This window comes from Malaclemys terrapin, chromosome 4, assembly GCF_027887155.1.
Source record: "Malaclemys terrapin pileata isolate rMalTer1 chromosome 4, rMalTer1.hap1, whole genome shotgun sequence".
NCBI classification, from domain to species: domain Eukaryota; kingdom Metazoa; phylum Chordata; order Testudines; family Emydidae; genus Malaclemys; species Malaclemys terrapin.
In genome coordinates, this window is record NC_071508.1 from 47,207,304 (window position 1) to 47,229,233 (window position 21,930).

The 21,930-nt window shown below is 40.1% G+C and overlaps 1 protein-coding gene across 1 annotated transcript in view; it reads left to right on the plus strand.

The window, feature by feature from the left end:
* LOC128836127 (sodium/hydrogen exchanger 10-like) overlaps nucleotides 1–21,930 on the plus strand; it is a 239,766-nt gene continuing 217,836 nt past the window's right edge. The window contains exons 1-4 of the mRNA XM_054026143.1: nucleotides 1–121; nucleotides 5,884–5,984; nucleotides 14,411–14,539; nucleotides 20,978–21,143. Of these exons, the coding sequence (XP_053882118.1) occupies nucleotides 1–121; nucleotides 5,884–5,984; nucleotides 14,411–14,539; nucleotides 20,978–21,143 (517 nt within the window). The remainder of the gene's footprint in view (nucleotides 122–5,883; nucleotides 5,985–14,410; nucleotides 14,540–20,977; nucleotides 21,144–21,930) is intronic.

A 21,930-nucleotide genomic window follows, 5' to 3' on the forward strand; every position in this document is an offset into this window, starting at 1 on the left:
ATGAGCGCCATAAACAGCAGCTTTTTCTCGGTGGAGACCGAGTTCCATGGACAATTCCATATCGTACGGACGAAGCCGCCATTCGTTGTGCTGCTGGTGTTTGTGAGCTGTGCCCTGGGAGGTAAGACACTTCAGGGCTCCTAATATTGAAATGATAGCAAGCAGGTATAGTCACATATTGGGTGAATGTAGCACGGCTTGTTCCTCCCAACCCAAGTGAACCTTGCAGACCTCTGGGAATAGAAAATCACCTGCTTGGCCTGTGTGATGCCAGTCCATCTCAGCATGTGTGTCAGCGAAGTCTGTGGTTAATTATTGGAAATGGATCAGACCTAATTGAATTATGACATCATCTAGGCTGTAACTTTTCACTTTGACTAGTTTCACCTTTTATCTCTAACCTTTTGCCCTCTCCTTGTGACCTTCACTGCTCAACTTCAGGCACAAGTTATATCATTGGGCTTCTCAGCTCCTTTTGTTACCTCTCTCCTCCTACCTCAGCTTCCCTCTGCACTCTTCTTCCTCATCGTTCTGTTCATCTCCTTCCCTTTATGTGTCTCACTTGACTTCCACAAGCACCACTTTTCTTTCTTTTGTTGTTTCCCCGGTCACATCCCCTCATCAATCATCCATTTCTAGCCCCCCTGGCAAAAAAAAAAAAAAAAAAAAAAAAATCGATCATACATTTTTATATAAGGAAGAGGTTCCAAAAACAGCAGGAATCAAGCCACTAATTGGAACCTGAATCTGGACCCAAATGCAGTTCTGCTTGAGCTATGTTAACCTCTTTAATGAAAAGGCAACAGAGAAACAATAATTGAAGTGGTTTTCCTAATTGCCATGACCTACCTGAGACATGCAAGCTAACAGCCTTGTCAGTGGAGAAACAATAGTGCAGTTATCATCCTAGGAAAGTAGCATTATATCAGAATTTACTCCAAAGTGTAATGCAGAATTCCACAGGGCATAATCTGTCCATCATTCTACCTAAGGTGTAATCATCATGAAGAGAGAAAATAGCCAAAATTAGATGTAAAATGAGCTCTGCATATTTAGTTGAAAAGAACTAAACCATACAGAGGAACTCGGTTCCAGTGTAATTCCAGATAAAGTAAGAAAAAAGCTCATGAGAGAGGAGGCACCATCATATAATGGCTTAGGAACTACATCACAAGATTTTTAAAGATCTCAGAAACAGAATGTACTCTGGACACTTTGGGTACACTCTCCCTGATCTCCTGCTACTTCATGCTCAGTGCAGTCCTCTGTATCATCATTTTAAATCTGCAAGTTTACTTACCTTTACAAAGCACTAGAAGCTGAATGTTTCAAGCTTCTGCTGATGAGGTATTGAATAGAGAGGTACTCTATGCTGTGGTATCGTCCTGCTCTTTAAACTTTTTCTCCTTGAATTCTGGTTTGCCTTCTTTTTTACGCAGCCTTTCTGTTGACTTTTCCACCTTTACAGGACCAACAGACTTAGTGATATGAGGAAGAGAGAAAATTAAGTTCTTAGCTGTCTTTTGTCTTTCTTTTGTCTGAGGTATAGGGTTTGCTGATCTAACCCATCATTGCTTCAAGGTTACAGAGGTCTTACCATGGAAGAGAATAAAGGAATAGACCCAAACTGGCAGAGAAGAGTTTTGAATGCCAGTGAAGCAAGACTTGCTCTCCCACCCCCAGCTCTGGGATGGGCAAAGGCCAGGGTCTGTTTTTTTCAGCAGCAATGGAATGCAGATCCCTAAGACCACTGACTGCAGGGCCAGCCTTAGGAAAAATGGCATTCTGGGCAAACTTGTATTTGGTGTGCCTGGTGCCCGTGGGCTCCCCTCTATTGCCCCTGGATTCCCTCCATCACTCCAGCCCCCCTAAGCTCCTCGGGCTCCCCTTTCCCCCCATTGCCCACAGGAAGGACTGCAGAGGGAGGAGTTTCTGAGCCCCGGGGTTCCCTTAGCCATATACTCCTGACCACTCTGCCTGTGGGAAGGGGGGACCCAGGGGCTAGTCCTGCTGCCTGCACCTTTCTGCCGGGTTGGCAGCCCTGTTCGCATGCACTTACCCCACTCCTGCAGCCCAAGCCTGCCAGCTTGCAGCACTCAGACAGCACCCTCATGACCACCCTGGGCAGTCTCCCATGTCACCCACCCCTGAGGCTGGCCCTGACTGACTGCTTTCTGGTATCTCATAAGGATACTTCAAGAGCTTCCATTCTCTGATTTCTGGTTCTTACAGATGTATCCAGTTTAATGTCTCTTATCAGCCAGCGAAGAAGGAAACAGTGAAGTTTTATGGCCTATTCTAGACATACTAGTCTGTTCTCTTTTGGTGCCAGAATGATCATGCGGTTTCAGTCTGTCTGAGATCTGCTGTGTCTCCTTTTGTGATCTACAGGAATTTCATGATGGAGACAACTAGACTATAGAAGCGGTAGAACCTTGAGACTTTCTTGCATCTAGAGAGCTAAAAGACTTCTACCTGCACATACATGTTGTATCTAAAATACTTCCACTTAACTATAGGCCAAGAGTAGTTTTAGTAATCACTTTAACTTTCGGCTTTATGCCAGCATTCAGAGTCTTCATGAAGTTCACTGACATGGTGGATTTATGCTAATCAGGCTCCCCTTTTTGCTTTTCAGGTCGCAAAGAAGTGGGGAGGGAAGTGTCAGTGTTACTTAAGTTAAGGAAGACTGCATGGTCTGAGGTGCTTTTTATTTTCTGGGTATAAGGGCTAATTCCTTTAGAGTCATCACTACTTTGTTGGTGGAAAAAATCAGCTTCTGTGGAGGTGATCTGCCATGCAAAAACCTGGCATTCAGTCTATTGCTTTGACTGTGAAATGGCAAGTAATGTCAACATGTCAGCAGACTTGGCTCTTTGAAGGAAGGGTCTCAGGACCATAGTCCAAGGCACTCCCTAGTTCTGTTATCTTAGTAAGCCTGTCCAAGGTATACCTGGGGTGCTACTACTTATAGCACAGAATCCAGACTGGTGGGCTCCTCTTACAAAGGGAGATTTTGGTTTAACTTTGTTCATTGATTTTCTGCGAAGGAGAGTACCTGTCTGGAAGTCTAGTGGCATATTTCAGAGTTCTGAATTAAGTGTGGCTGAGAGAGAGGACTTCTTATAAGTCCCCTGCTGGGGACCTGAAGCTTAACAAACTGTAAGGGTTGCATCCGAAGAAGTGAGGTTTTTACTCACGAAAGCTTATGCCCAAATAAATCTGTTAGTCTTTAAGGTGCCACCAGACTCCTTGTTGTTTTTGTAGATACAGACTACCACGGCTACCCCCTGATACTATAAGGGTGAAGCTGCCTGCAAAAGTGTAGTGAGGAACAGCAGCCCAGATTTTGAATAAATGGTCTCCTTCTTTGCAGAAAGCCACATTATAAAGCAAAGGCAAAACCTCCCACTTTCTAGTTGTGTTGGCTTTGAACTTTAATTTTCTTTTCTTAAGCTAAAATGAGGATTTTTTTTATTTCTCCTTATCTGGTTTCTTTAAAAATAAGTGGTAAAAATTAAAAGTAATCACAGATTCAAGGAAGTAACACTGGAAGACACAATTGACAGTTCAGGTCCAGTTTTAAAATAACCGTTTAATTTTTATCAGGATTTACTTGGGTACAAAAATACATAACTAACTTTTTTTCTTTTCATATTTATATCTTATATGAATGATAAACATCACTTAGGGTGAAATAATTCTGTAAAATCCATGAGGTGGATTTGAGATGTGTAATGTAAATAAGCTTAATTTCAAGGCAGAAAATAGTCCTCCCATAACCAGAAAAAGAGATTTGTGATGGATATCCATCATATCTGGATCAAGGCCAGAGTTTCTGCAGAAGCAGGCATGATTCAACCAAAAAGGGGTGTTTTTGTCTCCACACAACTCTATTCCAAATCTTTGTGTTCCTCGTCTGTGTCAGGTGCAAAAGTTGTTGCTATTCTGTAAAAAAATAATGGGTGCATAGCAGTTACTGCAGAACCAAAGCCACTGTACTAGGAAGGTGGTTAGACCTGCTCCTGTGTATAATAGCTATACTTTTGTTAATGGAAAGATTACAAATATCAACAATTAAGAATATCAGATAGACACTTTCCGGAGAACATTTCCTTATACCACAAACATGAGTTAACAGTTTGGAAAGGTATAGTCATTTCCCAGATGTGCGTGCTAAACCACAGGAAATTTACCCATGCTCTTAATATCAATACATTCAAGTGTGAAAATGGTTCACATTTTCACATGAAAATACTCAGAAAAATAGAACAAAAGTACTTGACTCTAAGGACATATCTACAAGGAGGGGTAATGCGCCCTACAGGGGTATGATTTCTACAGCACAGTAATGTGTTGGATTTTTTAAAAACTGCACTAGCAGGGTTGACTACACAGACCAATTAATGTGCAACAAGTTAGTGTGCTTTAGAAATCACACCACTCCTAGTGTGCATTGCTGCTCTGTGTAGAGAAGCCCTGTCTCTTGAACAGGCACACCTTACTGAGGAACTGGATGTGTATAGTTGCATGTTAACTATTGGTGAATACCACATGTGAAATAATCACACAGACGTGTGCTTCCCACCCCAAATATTACATACTGCTTCCAAATTCTGATATATGAAAGATGCATAACTAAGTCTGTGACAGCTGGAAGAACTGTAAATGTGCCCATTTGATAGCAACAATTAGTCCTCTTACCATTAGTCTAGCTTGTTCTGTTATGATTTTGTATTTCATAACCTGACGGCTATGGAAATCATAAGTTTACTGATGTATATTGATGAAGCAGCACTCTGTGTGGACTGTAGCTGGCCAGGTCTCTCATTTTGTCTGCATTTTTAGATGGATGCTGTTGGTTTTTTTTCCTTAATTGAGGTTCAAGAAGGTATTAGGTGCCCATGATACCTATAGAACTTTTACCCATATTACCATGCTCATTTTGAAGATGTCTGGAGGAACTTTTTTGTGTTGTTGCAGTACCATATAATGCTTAACTTGTATCTTGTGCTATTTGATTTTAGTCCTCTACTGTTAGGGATGCAGCACATGAACTTAATAATAATATACTCAGATGCTACGGTACAAGGCTATTTGGAATTTGGTTACATGTAACTTTGGCAAATGTTTTTGGGGAGGTGCTAATATGGCTCTTGTTAGTTAGACTTTTTACTGGTATATTTTCATTGGTGTATTTTCAACTAGACTTGATATTGAAAATAGGAAAAAGAAGCAAGTAATTGGCTTTATTGCACAATTAAATTCTGAATAACACTATCCTAGTTAACTGAAACACTTCTTCAGAAATTGCCTCTGCAGATCCCCGTTATGGGATTTGCGTAATCTGCTTTCACTATATACCTTCCCTAAAGTGAATTCACACGTTGGATTGTTTTGCTGTTTATTCAAAACCCCATTTGGTTAAACACTTTCAGATGTCCATAAAACATTTTGGTGTTGTATTGAGGTAATCCGTTCGAGATATAGAAAATGGAATGGGGAAGGAAGAAAATATAAAATATCATTGGTAGATATAGTGAGTGCTTTTTGTTATGCTTGTCTCACTTTGTACATTTGAGCTGACGGGAAATACCGATTCTGATTAGTGCTTACCAGTCAGACCAAGACCTTGAACTAGGAACATGCATGCAGTTGTGCACTGGATATGAAAATAAGTACTGGTTGAACATTGAGTTTATGCATGTTAAATGTAAATTTCCACAACTCTTATATTAGCCTGTTTGCAAACCTAAAATCAAGTAGCAGGTACAGGAGAATTTCAGGTCAGATCTGCTGGGCTGTTTCTGAGCAGAGATGCATATTTTGAAATTATATACAATGATATTATTTTTATGTATAATAATCTCTTTTTATTTCCAGCTCTGTTGAGGACCATTCTGAAGGAATCAAACTTTCCTATTAATGTAATTCTTTGTTCGATTGGAGTTCTCCTTGGAGTAGTGGGCTACTTTGTAAAGGAGGTACTGTATATTTAGTAACTATAACCGTTATTAATGTGGGCCATAAGGCAACACATGGATTGTTTGTTTTGTTTGTTGTTTTTTTTCACCCCACTGGGTTATAAATAGTGAGGGAGTTTAGTTTAGTGCAGGGGTTCCCAAACGGTGGACCATAGAACACTATCCTATATGGCTATCCTTGTATCCAGATACTAAACAACAGTCAGAGGCAGCTAAAAATACATACTTAATACTAGTTTTCCATACAAGATATTTCTGTAGTTGGCACAGGGATGCTATGAGATTGTCAATGAGAGGGGAGGTAGACCTTATAATTGTGAATGGGATGGGTTTGCAAGAACGCTCTTTTTATTAAGAAGTAGTTCATGCTATCAAAATATTTGAGAACTGTTGGTCTGGAGGTTAAAGTTCCAATCTAGGCTTCGAGATCTGGCTTTCGCCCACAATTGTCCCAATTTCCTCATTTGTGGGATAAGGATAATAGTTACTTAGTTCATAGGGTCTTCTATAGTATACTGAATATTTATAAATCATTTTGAGATCCTCAGATGGTAGGCACTGTAATTGCAAAGTATAGTTTCTGGACTGCCTGTTATGGAAAAAATCATTTTGGTAAAACCTCACTTTTCATTACTGCACATAAACAGTAGATTATGTGCTTACTGTTACACATTTGGGGGCCTATTCATGAATAGTTTACTGAAGAAATGTCAGTGGAATAAAGTGACAAGAGTGTAATTGTTTCTTATCTCACAACCTGAAAACTGAAGTAAAACAGGAATAAGTCAATATATTTTTTTTAAATTATAAATAAAACTGGGGGTGATACAATTGGATTACTAGAAATTACTCTTGACGTGTGTGGTAGAATGACGGTTGTTGACTTTACTATTATTAAAAACATGTGTTCCATACTTGTGCTAAAGAGAAATCAGCCTACTAATAAAAAAAAATTGAAATCCCTATTTGGAAAGCTGCATATAAAGCACTTGTGTAGTGATTTACCTTTTTCCTCATGTCTTAAATATAGTAATCCTCCCAACAGCTCTACAAGGTACTGCAGATATGTAACTACAGAGAGAGGAACTGAAAAACAGTGAGGCTATGACAAGTTTGAGGCCACACAGTGGGGTGGATAAAAATGATTTTATTAAAAAAAAAAAAAAGGTTTTACTTTTTTCTTTTAATATATATATATATATATATATAATTGGATTTTTTAAAAATTAAATACTGGTTTATTTTTTAAAGTAAACCTCTTTGAAATTATAACAACATATGTTAAGGCCTAAACTTACAAAAATCAATTAAATCATTTAAATGAAATTAAAATATTAATATTAAGCAGTACATGTTTGCTGTTAAAGTTTCAAAGAAAGTCAAACCACTAAATTGGTGGAAGTTACTAACTAAGCGCTTGTAACCTGAGTTTGTTGAAGTGCTGAACCAGTTTTTGAGCCTCTTCTGTAGGTGCAGAGAGAACATTTGGGTTTATTCACCTAGTTCAGTTCAATGACTAGTTCATTTAAAGTTAAGAAACCAACTGAAGAAAAAAGTAGAAAAGCTTGTGAATAAAAACTAGATGTAAAAGGATGAGATCTACTATATCTAAAATCCTGAAGGACATTGGTGAACAGAAATATTCAGTTCATTTAACTACCTACAGATAATACTTTGTTTAATAAATCAGGAGTACTTGTGGTACCTTAGAGACTAACAAATTTATTAGAGCATAAGCTTTCGTGGATTACAGCCCACTTCTTCGGATGCATATAGAATGGAACATATATTGAGGAGATATATATACACACGTACAGAGAGCATGAACAGGTGGGAGTTGTCTTACCAACTCTGAGAGCCAATTAAGTAAGAGAAAAAAACTTTTGAAGTGATAATCAAGCTAGCCCAGTACAGACAGGTTGATAAGAAGTGTGAGGATACTTACAAGGGGAGATAGATTCAATGTTTGTAATGGCTCAGCCATTCCCAGTCCTTATTCAATCCTTTGTTGATTGTGTCTAGTTTGCATATCAATTCCAGCTCAGCAGTCTCTCGTTGGAGTCTGTTTTTGAAGTTTTTCTGTTGTAATATAGCCACCCGCAGGTCTGTCACTGAATGACCAGACAGGTTAAAGTGTTCTCCCACTGGTTTTTGAGTATTATGATTCCTGATGTCAGATTTGTGTCCATTAATTCTTTTGCGTAGAGACTGTCCGGTTTGGCCAATGTACATGGCAGAGGGGCATTGCTGGCACATGATGGCATATATCACATTGGTAGATGTGCAGGTGAACGAGCCCCTGATGGTATGGCTGATGTGATTAGGTCCTATGATGATGTCACTTGAATAGATATGTGGACAGAGTTGGCATCGGGGTTTGTTACAAGGATAGGTTCCTGGGTTAGTGGTTTTGTTCAGTGATGTGTGGTTGCTGGTGAGTATTTGCTTTAGGTTGGGGGGTTGTCTGTAAGCGAGGACAGGTCTGTCTCCCAAGATCTGTGAGAGTAAAGGATCATCTTTCAGGATAGGTTGTAGATCTCTGATGATGCGCTGGAGAGGTTTTAGTTGGGGGCTGAAGGTGACAGCTAGTGGTGTTCTGTTATTTTCTTTGTTGGGCCTGTCTTGTAGGAGGTGACTTCTGGGTACTCGTCTGGCTCTGTCAATCTGTTTTTTCACTTCAGCAGGTGGATATTGTAGTTTTAAGAATGCTTGATAGAGATCTTGTAGGTGCTTGTCTCTATCTGAGGGATTGGAGCAAATGCAGTTATATCTTAGAGCTTGGCTGTAGACAATGGATCGTGTGGTGGAGGCATGTAGGTAAGTGTAGCGGTCAGTAGGTTTCCGGTATAGGGTGGTATTTATGTGACCATCGCTTATTAGCACAGTAGTGTCCAGGAAATGGACCGCTTGTGTGGATTGATCTAGGCTGAGGTTGATGGTGGGATGGAAATTATTGAAATCATGGTGAAATTCCTCAAGGGCTTCTTTTCCATGGGTCCAGATGATGAAGATGTCATCAATGTAGCGCAAGTAGAGTAGGGGCGTTAGGGGACGAGAGCTAAGGAAGAGTTGTTCTAAGTCAGCCATAAAAATGTTGGCATATTGTGGGGCCATGCGGGTATCCATAGCAGTGCCGCTGACTTGAAGGTATATATTGTCCCCAAATGTGAAATAGTTGTGGGTGAGGACAAAATCACAAAGTTCAGCCACCAGGTTAGCTGTGACATTATCAGGGATACTGTTCCTGATAGCTGTTCATGCTCTCTGTATGTGTTTATATATATCTCCTCAATATATGTTCCATTCTATATGCATCCGAAGAAGTGGGCTGTAGTCCACGAAAGCTTATGCTCTAATAAATTTGTTAGTCTCTAAGGTGCCACAAGTACTCCTGTTTTTTTTGCGGATACAGACTAACACGGCTGCTACTCTGAAACCTTTAATAAATCAATTAGTTTTAAATTTAGAACAGGATTTGATAATATTTTTTCTTGTGTATCCCACACATGTAGGGTAGTTTTAGTTAACTACGAAAAATGTTGTAAAATGCCATTTTTGTGCATTTTTAATTGAATTCAAATTTCCAAATAGAGCTTGACACAAATCACAAGTAAAAAAATGAATCATCATCTAGTAAGTAAGAAACGTGAATAAATGTAAGATAAATGTAAGATAAGCTATATAATTGCTTAAATGTGTATAGATATAGTGTGTCCTTCTGTTTAGTAAAAAGAAACACCAAATGTAGTTTAAAGGTTATATTTAGTTGCACATCAACATGTTTTAATGGTTACCAACTAATGAGAATTATCCTTTCTTTAGGAAAATAACTAAAAAGTACAAATGCAGAAGAAGATTAAAATCAATGATTAAATCAAGGTTTCCTGCTTGCTGATTTAAATTGTGATTAAAATTGATGATTTAAATAATTTCACTCTGCCACACAGCAAATTAGTGGTAGAGATGGGTTTTATTACCCAACCATCGCTCGGTCTTAAATTTATGTTTAGTCCACAGTAACACACTAAACTGTTGCTGCATCTCTGCATATGCATCAACAGAACAAAAATCTTGTATGATGAGGAATAAGTAATGCAATGATTTGTTAGTATTTTTAAAATTTTGTTGTGATAGAATGGTGGATTTTTTTAATTAGGTATTTAGAGTCAATAGGCCATTACCTACTGTGCTTTAACACTTTTAAGTCAAATTTTAGACCTAAAAGATAATGATGCTTCTTTCATGATTATAATTTTAGTGTAATTACTTATGTTTATAATTAGAAATCTTGAAAAATTATACAACATTCTGTTCTAATAGATTTCTCACTGCAGTTAAACAGCGTGGCCACTCACTAGCTTCCAAGGTATTTTCTCCCTGCCCAGCTTCAGTTTCTGTAGACTCTCTCCTGTGCTTTTCTCATTTTGTTTTCTGCCTTGACTCCAGGCAGAAGATCCTTTTTGAGCCTTGACTCCTGTGGCTCTTTGTTGAGCAATCAGCTAGTTGGTTAGGCAGAAAATGCGACAGGCATCGCTAAACACAAATTTCCTTAGCAGCAGGCTCATATTGTCATCATTCTGAATTCCCTTCTTGCTCTCCCTTGCAAACAGTTGGAGCAGTCTTGGAAGTTCTTTCTCACAGGGCAGGCAGAAGAGTTTCTAACAGCAAGACCCATGGTAGCCGTCACAAACCAGGAGGTTCTGTCTCCCCTTAATCTCAGGCTTCCAGTGGTGAGACCACCACCTTTGTCAACATTAGGAATTCAACCTCCCCCTTTACTTCTCAGGATAGGTGGCATATTTTGAAAAATCCTCCACACTGCACCAGTGATCCCACTTTTGGCGTTTGTGCTCCTCTAGAGCTGGCAGCACTTTAAAGAGAGCCCCTTACTTGTCTGCAAGTTCGCCTTACTGGACTGAATGCTCCAGCTCCTCCACTCATCACAGAGGCCAACCTGACACTGTGGAATACCACAGCATTTCAACCCTTCTTCCCCTCGAAAGTCCCAGTAAACTCGGGACACACATCAGAGAGTTTCATTTGCTGAGGCTGGGGACGCCACATTTCTCAGTACTGTAGTTTTCCTTCTTTCCACAGGAGTGCCAGGGGATGTTCCTATCAGACTCTTACCATAAAACATGGGCTTTAGGATGCCAAAGGGCTTATTAATCATGTAAGAAATGTTTTATGGAGGTGATTTATCCAGACATCCTCTCCTTAGTGGTCAGGTTATCAATCCAAAGTCCCATTCAGTGTTAAGGCTACTTCACTTCCCTATGCAGGTCTGCTTACCTCCTTTCTTTGTCCTCTCACTTCTCTGTTTCCAGGGCCGGCTCCAGGCACCAGCCTGGCAAGCAGGTGCTTGGGGCGGCCACTCCGAAGAGGGGCGGCACGTCCAGGTATTCGGCGGCAATTCAGCGGATGGTCCCTCACTCCCGCTGGGAGCAAAGGACCTCCTGCCGAATTGCTGCCGCAGATCGCGATCGCGGCTTTTTTTTTTTTGGCTGCTTGGGGCGGCCAAAACCCTGGAGCCGGCCCTGTCTGTTTCTCCATCCACACACTCTAATGTAGGTTAAGATTGAGAGGAAAAGCTTTAAAAGGTCCATGGTCTCTGAGAGGAAGGTTAAACCATCTTCTCTTCCTCCTCTTATATCCTCTTTCTCCTCAGAGGAGGCATACTTCATCAGACATTTCAGTTCTGATAAAGGATTCGTTAATGAAGCAAATATCTAGAACCACAAGGCTTTAGTAATCCCCTACTGAGCTCCCTGGACCCTGCAGGGGACTACTAGAACAAGGATTGATAGAAGGATGGGAGTACTTGTTTGGGCAGATTCAGGAAAAGACATTTCTGTTCCCAAAGTATGTGGCTCAGATAATCACAGAAATAGGGAGGGATCCGGATACTCGCATAGATGCTTTGCTAAAACTGAGGGGTGTGTGGCTCAGGGGTGGATGTGGGATACAAAGATGCCCTTTGTGCTTCCTTGAACTTGGGCCTATGGTGTACTACTCTAGTTCTCCAATGTAACTTATAAATTTAATATATAATAAAAATAATAATAATATATAATAAATAAATATATAATAAATTTGTTAGTCTCTAAGGTGCCACAAGTACTCCTGTTCTTTTTGCGGATACAGACTAACACGGCTGCTACTCTGAAAAATGTAACTTAGAATAGCCTTTAGGCTTCTGTAAGGTTTACCAGCTGCCAGAGGCTAGGGATCATGCCAAAAGCAGGTGCTGATGGGGGCGCGTTGGGCCACTAAATCATTTCTCCACCATGAGACGATCTCTCTACACTGGGTAATTCTCTTGTGATTGGCCAATTTTTCACTTATTCGTCACTCGGTGGGATCAACCATTCCATTCTCTTTCACATCCCAGCCATCTATCCCTAGCAATTAAAGAGTTATTACAGTAGGAGGAGGACTCTGACAACCTATTCAGGAATGTGCATTCCCTTGACCAATCTGCAGTAGATAAATTGCCACAGATGACAATCTGAAGGGATGGTGTGCCACCTTGTACAAAGTCAATGATTGTGGACCAAGTGGGTCAATCTTTAATTAGGAGGACCCGTGTCCCTCTACCTTTTTATTTACTGCTTGCCAAACGATCCCAAGAATAAAAATATGAGAGGACACTTGAAGGAGAAATGAAAGTTTTTCTCCGACACTTGCATGTAGGTGGATTTGTTTGAGGTAGACTCTGCATATTCATATTCCCAGTCTGCCTTCCCCTTTTCTGCTGAGTTTTAATCAATTTTGTACTCTATATTAGCAGTGGCAGGAACTGAGGTAGCAGGTGGCACCATGCCCCCTTTTATAGCCTCCTCCTCAGAATGTGTTTGAATGATGAGGGAAGGAGAAGGAGGGGTGGCATGTGGGCTCTAATGGACACTGTATCAGCAGGTTCCACCATCCAAGCTGCACTGGTTGGTGCATCCCAAGAATGTGAATATGCAGAGTCCATCTCAAAGAACTCTAGTAACCGTCATTTATTTCTGTATAAAACTGCAATGTTTTCTCCCCAGGTATCTTTCATACTAGGTTCCTAGGTTTAGAGGGAAAGGCCTTCTGTGAAAGAGTTGTGCAAGGCCGTCATCTGGCAGTCTACATATATTTGTTACAAGGCACTACTGACTTTTACTGTCCGTTTCACAGATGCTTTGCCTTAGGTGGTGTCATAACTATAAAGGGAAGGGTAACAGCTGTCCTGTGTACAGTACTATAAAATCCCTCCTGGCCAGAGACTCCAAAATCCTTTTCCCTGTAAAGGGTTAAGAAGCTCAGGTAACCTGGCTGGCATCTAACCTAAAGGACCAATAAGGGGACAAGATACTTTCAAATCTTGGGGCGGGGGGGGCTTTTGTTTGTGTTCTTTGTTTTGGGAGGGCGTTCGCTCTCGGGACTGACAGGGACCAGACATCAATCCAGGTTCTCCACATCTTTCTAAACAAGTCTCTCCTATTTCAAACTTTTAAGTAAATAGCCAGGCAAGGCGTGTTAGTTTTCCTTTGTTTTCTCAACTTGTAAATGTACCTTTTACTAGAGTGTTTATCTTTGTTTGCTGTACTTTGAACCTAAGACTAGAGGGGAGTCCTCTGAGCTCTTTAAGTTTGATTACCCTGTAAGGTTAATTTCCATACTGATTTTACAGAGATGATTTTTACCTTTTCCTTTAATTAAAAGCCTTCTTTTTAAGAACCTGATTGATTTTTCCTTGTTTTTAGATCCAAGGGGGTTGGATCTTTATTCACCAGGAGTTGGTGGGAGGAAGGAGGGGGAATGGTTAATTTCTCCTTGTTTTAGATCCCAGGGGGGTTGGAACTGTAGTCACCAGGAGTTGATGGGAGGAAGGAGGGGAATGGTTAATTTCTCCTTGTTTTAAGATCCAAGGGGTTTGGATCTGTATTCACCAGGGAATTGGTGAAAGGTTTCTCAAGGCTTCCCAGGGAGGGAATCCAATTGGGATGGTGGCAGCGGACCAGAGCTAAGCTGGTAGTTAAGCTTAAAAGTTTTCATGCAGGCCCCTACATTTGTACCCTAAAGTTCAAAGTGGGGATACAGCCTTAACAGGTGGGTGCTGAGCATTGTCATTTTGTAATTGCCTTTTCCTCCCCAGCTGGGGAACCTGTGCGCACTGTTACTTGGAGCCCATTGGTCCAAATTGTTAAAAGAGGCAGTGCAGTTTGGTGAGAGGAGAATGACAAATATTTAGAAGTCGGTGATTGATCATATTGTCTTGACAGTTTGAACAGCAAAGAGAAACCAGTTGGTCCAGAATGATGATTACTTAATATCCTTGCAGATTTACAGATAGAAAAAACCTTTTAATTTCCCCCCCAATTCCATAATATATATTATTTTTTTCCAGAAATCACTTAATAAGTGTACTTTACCTTCTTTTGTATTGTCAGTTTACTATTTTGACAGAATACATTGCAGAGATTGATCCGATCCTGTTTCTTCATATGTTCACACCTGTTATAATATTTACTGCTGCTTTTGAAATGGATTTTTATACATTTCGGAAATCATTTTGGCAGGTAAGATGTGATTTCAGAAACTTCCTATTAGAGTTCATTATTATATGGAAAAGATAAGAGGTAATTGTGTCCTTGTTTTTCTTTGTGGCTGTAAAGTGGTTGCAATGGTTTGGTATATATTATAAATTTTAAAAAGAAAAGGAAAAGCTTCATTGGGGCAATAAGAATTTAGAAACTTTTTAACCTTTTAAATGTAGTGCCACCTCATCTGTGAGTTGGGAGTGTGCCTATCTCAACCTGGAGTGAAGAAAAGAGAGGTCTTGGGGAGAGAGAACTGGGGTGGGTCACAGCCCTCAATTGCTCTGTCTTTCCAGTGCTGATCTTAAGGTCTGTGGGGGAGGGTATTAGAAAAGATCTGCTCAACAGAGAGCTTAGAGACAACTTCACTGTAAAAGACCCAGTATACTCCTCAGGAGACTTCTGCCAAACCTTGTTTTCTCCTTCACCACCCTGTCAGATGTCCATTCAATCTCTTCAGGGAGGAGATTTGTCCCATGGTTACCCAGGCTGCCACAAATTTTTGTGGAGTGAATGCTCCTTTCAGCACCTCCAGCTAATGCTACTATCTTTGAGCATGAAGAGTTTCTTCTTTAGCATGCCCCCATCCCTCAACATCCAGAATGGCTCCTCAATCTTGAGAGGGAGCACAGGTGCTCCTTTCTATGCTGCACTTCTAGTATTCCTTCGACAGCTGCTCTATTAAACCAGTTGTTCAAATGATGCTAATTTGGCTGGCACTGCCTGCTGCTCATAGATAAAACTAGCTGAACAGGGAGTAAGGCTTCTACCGATGAAAAAACATAAATGGATGAGGATTAGTTGGTTGCTCCTAAATATATCAAAATAATAAACATAACCTAGATGGCTCAGAAAGTGATACCTGTAGTTAAGGTTGCATGCATTTTCCATTATAACATTGTGTTTCAGTTGCTTATAACTTTGACAAACTTAAACTGTTTGGGATGGAAATTTCCATGCTAGAGGTCTGCATGAGACGGAACATTTCTGGCAAGTTTCAGCTAAAATTATAAAGCTGTTTCCAAGAACAAGGTTATGGAAAAACACGTTTTGCCCATGTAAAATGATAATTCTTACAACTCTTTCATTGAAAAACTTAGCACCTCTCTGCTGTGGAACAAGATACTTGAAATTTGTCATTGGGGCAGGGTTGCCCTGGTGTCAGAGTTGTGCCTTTTACTTTGTCTGTGAAAATTTGCCCAAATTGGGCACATGCTCAGTGGAGTCTAGTTAGAGTTTGACAGCTAAATTCTCCAAAGAGTCAGTCTGCACTGAGCATGCTCTGTCCCCTTGCAACTCCTATATGCTGACTGGATTGTGCATGCGCTATCTCAAGGTTGGAAAGGATGAGCAGGACTTTCCCTGAAACTGCTCCTCTTGGCTGCTGGATGCTGCTTGGCATTGGGTATGTGGTCAGAGAGCAGGCAGACTGTCTTTCCCGTGCTCTCAGTGCTCCTGGTGCTGGCACCTAGTCAGTGAGGAGGAGGAAACAGACAGACTTGAATGCAAAAGGAGGAGGAGTGTAGGTGGAGGGGGTGAGATATGCAGGGCAGAGACACACAGGAGCTCAGGGGTGGATTTAGGAGCATGGGGGGAGGGGAATAGCAGCAGGAGCAGGACAGCAAGGGACAGATGATGTGGGGAGATATGAACAAGTGATAAGGGAAAGAGATGCGGTGAAGGAGTGGAGGAGAGGGGAAGGAGCAAAGGATAAGGGCGATAGGCGCAATGAGTGGGGACAGAGGTAGCAATTAAGCTGGGGGAAAATGGACCATGCCAGAGAGGGGCAGGAACTGAGGTGGTGGGGGATAGGGCAGAGGGGGCCATGGAAAGGCTTGTGGGGGACAGAGGCAGAAGAGTCTGTAACCACTAGTTACTATGTTCCCTGACAGAATTTAGATTTTAACATATTATTCTTGAGTCTCAACATTCCTTTGCTTTCTAGTAAATAGTTGTGAAACCCTTTGGGTCAAGTGTGTCTCCATCCCCTCTAGTGGCAGGTTCACATGGAAAAGTCTTATACTACTACCAGTTACTACAATAACTCAAGTGACAGAGGACTACGCTGTGGCTCTAAAGATCAACCCAATCCTGCTGAAGACCACATTGGGGATCATTATGGTTCCACAGAATGGAATTTTTGTTCTTTTCAGTTTTATGGGTTTTTAAAAAGGAAATTGCATCCAAGATTTTTAAAAGAATATTAAGATTGCAAAGACCAGTATGCAAAGTTAGGAAATGATAGAATTAAGTGTGCTCATGCAACCTTAATTGGCCCTCTTGTTTATGCATTAGTACAGTCTTTAGTTACATGATCTCACAGTATATTTTCTGCAGGATCCCTACCTCATTTAGTGCACCTGATAGGCTGTGCTTTGGGAACTCATTCGGGATGTTAGGTGAATCTTGTGTGTAGGATTCCTGCCTCATTTGTTGCAGAGGTTGGAAAGTGTGTGATGAATGAGGAAAGGAACTGCAGGAAGAGAAGGGATTGCCTCATGGTTAAGACAGTTGAATGCCACACTGGAGAACTGGACTCTGTCCCTGCCTATGCCCCAGAGCTTCTTTGTGATGCAGTGCAAATCACTTAAACCGAAACTTTCATAGATGTCCATGGTGTGTTCATCATTTTCTGAGTACCCAGCATGAGACACAGGGGTCTGATTTCCTGAAGTGCTGAGAACTCGCCAGTGAGGTCAATGGAAGCTCTGCTCTGAAGATATAAGTGCTATAAAATGCTAAGTACACTGAAAAAAATAAAGCTCTAGGCATCTCATTGGGCACCCAAAATTAGCTGACATTTTTGACAGTTTTGTTTTTAATCTCTGTCTCTGAGTTTCCCCAGGTGTAAAATAGGGATAATATTCACCTTATCTCATGGGTTTTGTGAAGATAGGTTCATTAACATTTGTAAAATGTTAAGATACTATGATGACACCACTGTAGAAAAGCCAATGAGGAAATTAATAATTATATTCAATGCAGGGTTTGGATGGTGTGCAGCAAACAATGTATGGCATTACACACTGAATGATGAGGATAAAAAAGAAATATGGACTAGCTCCCCATTCAGTGAACAACTGTCCGTCCTGTGTATTGTATGAGGTAGAGTCTTACAGAAAATATTGGATGTAATCATAGATTCATACATCTGAAGGCCAGAAGGGACCACTATGATCATCTAGTCTGTCCTCCTGTATAATACAGGCCACAGAACTTATCTGAAATAATTCCTGTTTGAACTAGAGCACATCTTTAAAAAAATCCATTTTTGATTTAAAAATGTCCAGTGATAGAGAATCCACCACAACCTTTGGTAAATTGTTCCAATCATTAATTACCCTCACTGTTAAAAGTTTACACCTTATTTCCAGTCTCAATTTGTCTAGCTTCAACTTCCAGCCTTTGTATCATGTTATGCCTTTGTTTGCTAGTTTATAATAATAATATATGGAGATATACCTATCTCCTAGAACTGGAAGGGACCCTGAAAGGTCATTGAATCCAGCCCCCTGCCTTCACTAGCAGGACCAAGTACTGATTTTGCCCCAGATCCCTAAGTGGCCCCCTCAAGGATTGAACTCACAATGCTGGGTTTAGCAGGCCAATGCTCAAACCACTGAGCTATCCCTCCCCCCATTATCAAATATTTTTTCCCCCTGAAATCAAGTCATCCCGTGACCTTCTCTTTGCCAAGTTAAATAGATTGAGATCCTTGAGTCTATCATTGTAAGATATGTTTTCCAACCCTTTAATCATTTTTGTGGCTCTTCTCAGAACCCTTTACAATTTATCAACATGCTTCTTGACACACTGTAATCATCGTGGCAGATCCTAGGGGGACTTAGCCTTCTTGCAGATAGCACACTACCCACATGGATCTCTAGCTAGGTCCTTAAGGTGGTCATGCTTGATATTCAGTTTATGTCCATTGCTGGCAATCTTAGCATGACATCAAACCTTTTTCACTGCCACTTGATTGCTGGTGGTGTAGCTGCATTTCCTTGGTGTAAACACTTTGGTCTTCCATCCTAATAATGTGTCTATGCCAAGAAAGCTGCCGAAACTAAATCAGTGCTGATGGATATGGTTGCTGGGTTCAGCTTTGAATATCCTCATTTCTGATCTTGAACTGCCATTTAGTATGAAATAGCTGATGAAGACAACAAGAATCAAAAAGGTCAATTTAGTGTTCTATAGCCTTCCTTAGTGCTCACATTTTGCTGCCACACAACAGAGTTGGTATAGCCATGATTCTGTAGATCCGCTGCTTGGGCTCCAGACTTCCCCACAGAGTCCACAGAAAGGCCTGAAATATGACAATAGCTGCTGCTTTGCAAGTATCCACATCTTTTAAGCATCCTCCAGCACTGTCAATGATGCTTCCTAAGTATATGAAGTATATGACAATTGCCACCTGCTTTATGACTCACCTGGAATGGTAAATACTAAGCTGGTTGTAATCTGTACCTGGAGGCTGCTTGATGGTGTTTTTTGAATTGTGGACACTAGAGCTGGTAAATAAAGACTGTATTGTAATACGTATGCACAAGGGAGCTGAATTAGGATTGCATGAGTAACTTTAATTTTGGTGTTTCCGAACTCTTGAGTGCAATCTTAATATTCTCATAACATAAGTTTTTTTAATGTAATTATTATATAGATAAAGATTGACTATGTTCCCCAAAGTGATCAGTATGCATATCAGCACTTCAATATTTGCTTTTTCAGTTCAGATATAAACTCTTCTATGAAAGCTGCCAGTTAGAAACTGGCTGAAGAAATTGTACAGAAATGTTTAAATTAGAGAAAACAACATGAAATCTGAACAAAGAAACCAGCCCCTGATGGGAAAAAAAAACACTTTGATTCCTGCAGTTTGGTGGTGTTTGGGAAATTATTTTAATGCCCTTTCAATTTTCAGTAGCTGAAAGCATGCACAGACCAAATTGGCATTGTACACGACAGAACCCAATATGCCATCTCCTGAGAAGTTCTTTTAATGGAAGTCTGCAAGTTCTAAAAGAGCCTAAAAGTTTGTTTATAGTAGTGTACCATTTAGTTGCTTTAGTCATGGACCTGGACCATGTTGTGCTAGATGCTGTACTAACATAGAACAAAAATATGGTTCCTGCTCTGAAAAGCTTACAATCTAAATAGACAAGACAGATGAAGGGTGGGGAAAGGGTATAACATACAAGCAGAGAGAACAATGTGATGGCAGAAAACATCATGTTAGTTCTATTATTTTTTTCTTTTGCTGGGTTTAGTTAGAAGGAAGGATAAGCTCAAGGAAGGGAAGAGGGTAAGGGGAACAGGGGAGAAGAGGGTTAGAGGAGTGATGCTGAGGTGAAGAGGTGGTGGAGGTGGAGGAGGGCTGGAACAATAGCACAGGGCAAAAAAAAAAGTTCAGTCAAAACTGTAGAAAGTTCTTCAAAAAACTAAAGGGGTGCAATCACTGATTCTGCCCCTACTAGCTGGAGTCTCTGGCTGTCCCCTTTGCACTTCTTTCTCAAACCTACATGGCAGGGTGAAGGGGAAGACACCATCTGGGTTCTAGTGCACAGTTCAGGGTCTGAGGGATGTTGTGGGGAAGGTACCAGACTGGGTATAGGAAGTGCCACTTAAATACATCAGATTGTAGGCTGAATATTGGTAATTTGTTAGAGAGACTAGTTGTTTTGGTAAACTCCTGCCATAGCACTAGGAAATTGGGGGTTCTTCATATTGACATGCAGATTATTGCTTCAAATCCCAGTGCAGTTGTGCTTGCAAGTCTGGTAAAGAAATTAAAACTTCCAGCTTTACAATATTTTTTTAAAACTACTATAGGTGACTAAAGGATAGTTAAAACAGCCCCCATTAACAATTTACTTGATGGGAAACCTCTTTGAACTGTTAAAAGAATAAGCAGGGGATTGGTGATACCATTTGAAGTGGCCAGAATAACACAAAAAGCAATTCACAATTCAGCCACCCATCCAACCGTAACTCTGTCCTGTAGTGATGCCATGAATTAAAAAAAAAAATCTGTTTTAAAAAAATCAGTTAAATTTAATCCAGCACTACAAGCAGTGATATTATCCACTTGTGATTGTATGGTTATTGCAGGGTGGCTGCACAAAGAGGAATTAAAGTTGTTCACATGCCTTAAAAACTGTTTATTTTAATTTCTTAACATGTTTGGGTTTCTATTAATTTAATCTTAACTCTGAATTTCCTAGGGTTTGTAATGCTTATTTATGGGATAATTATAATATCTCAATAATATTTGTACCCTTAAATTACTTATATGCACTAAACCTTAAATCCAATGTAACAAAGTTTTTGTCTGGGAATGTAAAATGAATAATCTTGTGATACAATAGGATCTATGAATATTTTAAAATCTAATAATACATTTATGAATTGTCTTCACAGATATTGCTACTTTCAGTTCCTGGCCTTTTGCTGAATTGTACTTTAATTGGATGGTTCACTTATAAAATCAATAAGTATAACTGGAACTGGCACGTTAGCATGTTGTTTGGAACCATTCTTAGCCCAACAGATCCTATCCTCTCTGTGGCTTCCGTGAAAAACATTGGTATGTCAATTTTTCCAACAGTTTTGAAAGTATGTATATTTTGAGATTTAAATAGTCTTGCACATAGTACAGAAATTGAGACATACTGTATTTCATCACTCTTGCTATTTTTTGAGCTTATCAAATTCTTGAAAACAAAAATGCGGAGGAGGACTGGGAAAAATGAAGTGCTAACATTTGTAAACAATCGAGGAAGACTCCCTAAAATAATAAAACAGAAGTTATAAATTGAATGTGGTGGACAGCAACAAAAAAATTATCAAAACACTCCAAATATAACTGGTGCTATTAGTTATGAGCTCTGATTTGGATTCAGACAAGTTAATGTGAGCTAAAACAAAAGCCTCCGCCTGAATGTCATTGAAGCCAAAGTATATTTAGGGCAAGAGCAAACTTAAAAAAACCCCATTCTTTACTGACCTTTGTCTTTAGAACCCATAGTGAGTGATACAGTGACAATGTAACTAAAACAAATATTTCAATTAATATAACATAGATGGAGACCAAATGTTTTATAAGGGAGGCTTTTGTCCATTTCGTTCTGAGGGAATGAAAGGAGCAAAAGAGTTGTTTGTGATTTTGCCAAAGCCCTTAAAATTCTTAACCTTGAAGTAAAAGTGACTGTCCCTTATCTCTTTGAACATAGGGAACATGCTAAGATCTGAAACTTTTTTTTCCCCGCAGCTGTAGCTAAAGCTTCCCCCAAAAACTTCTGACAAAAGAGGCCTGGATTTGAATGGGTTCTAGAGATGACATTCTGATCTCAGGACTAGAACCACATGTTCCC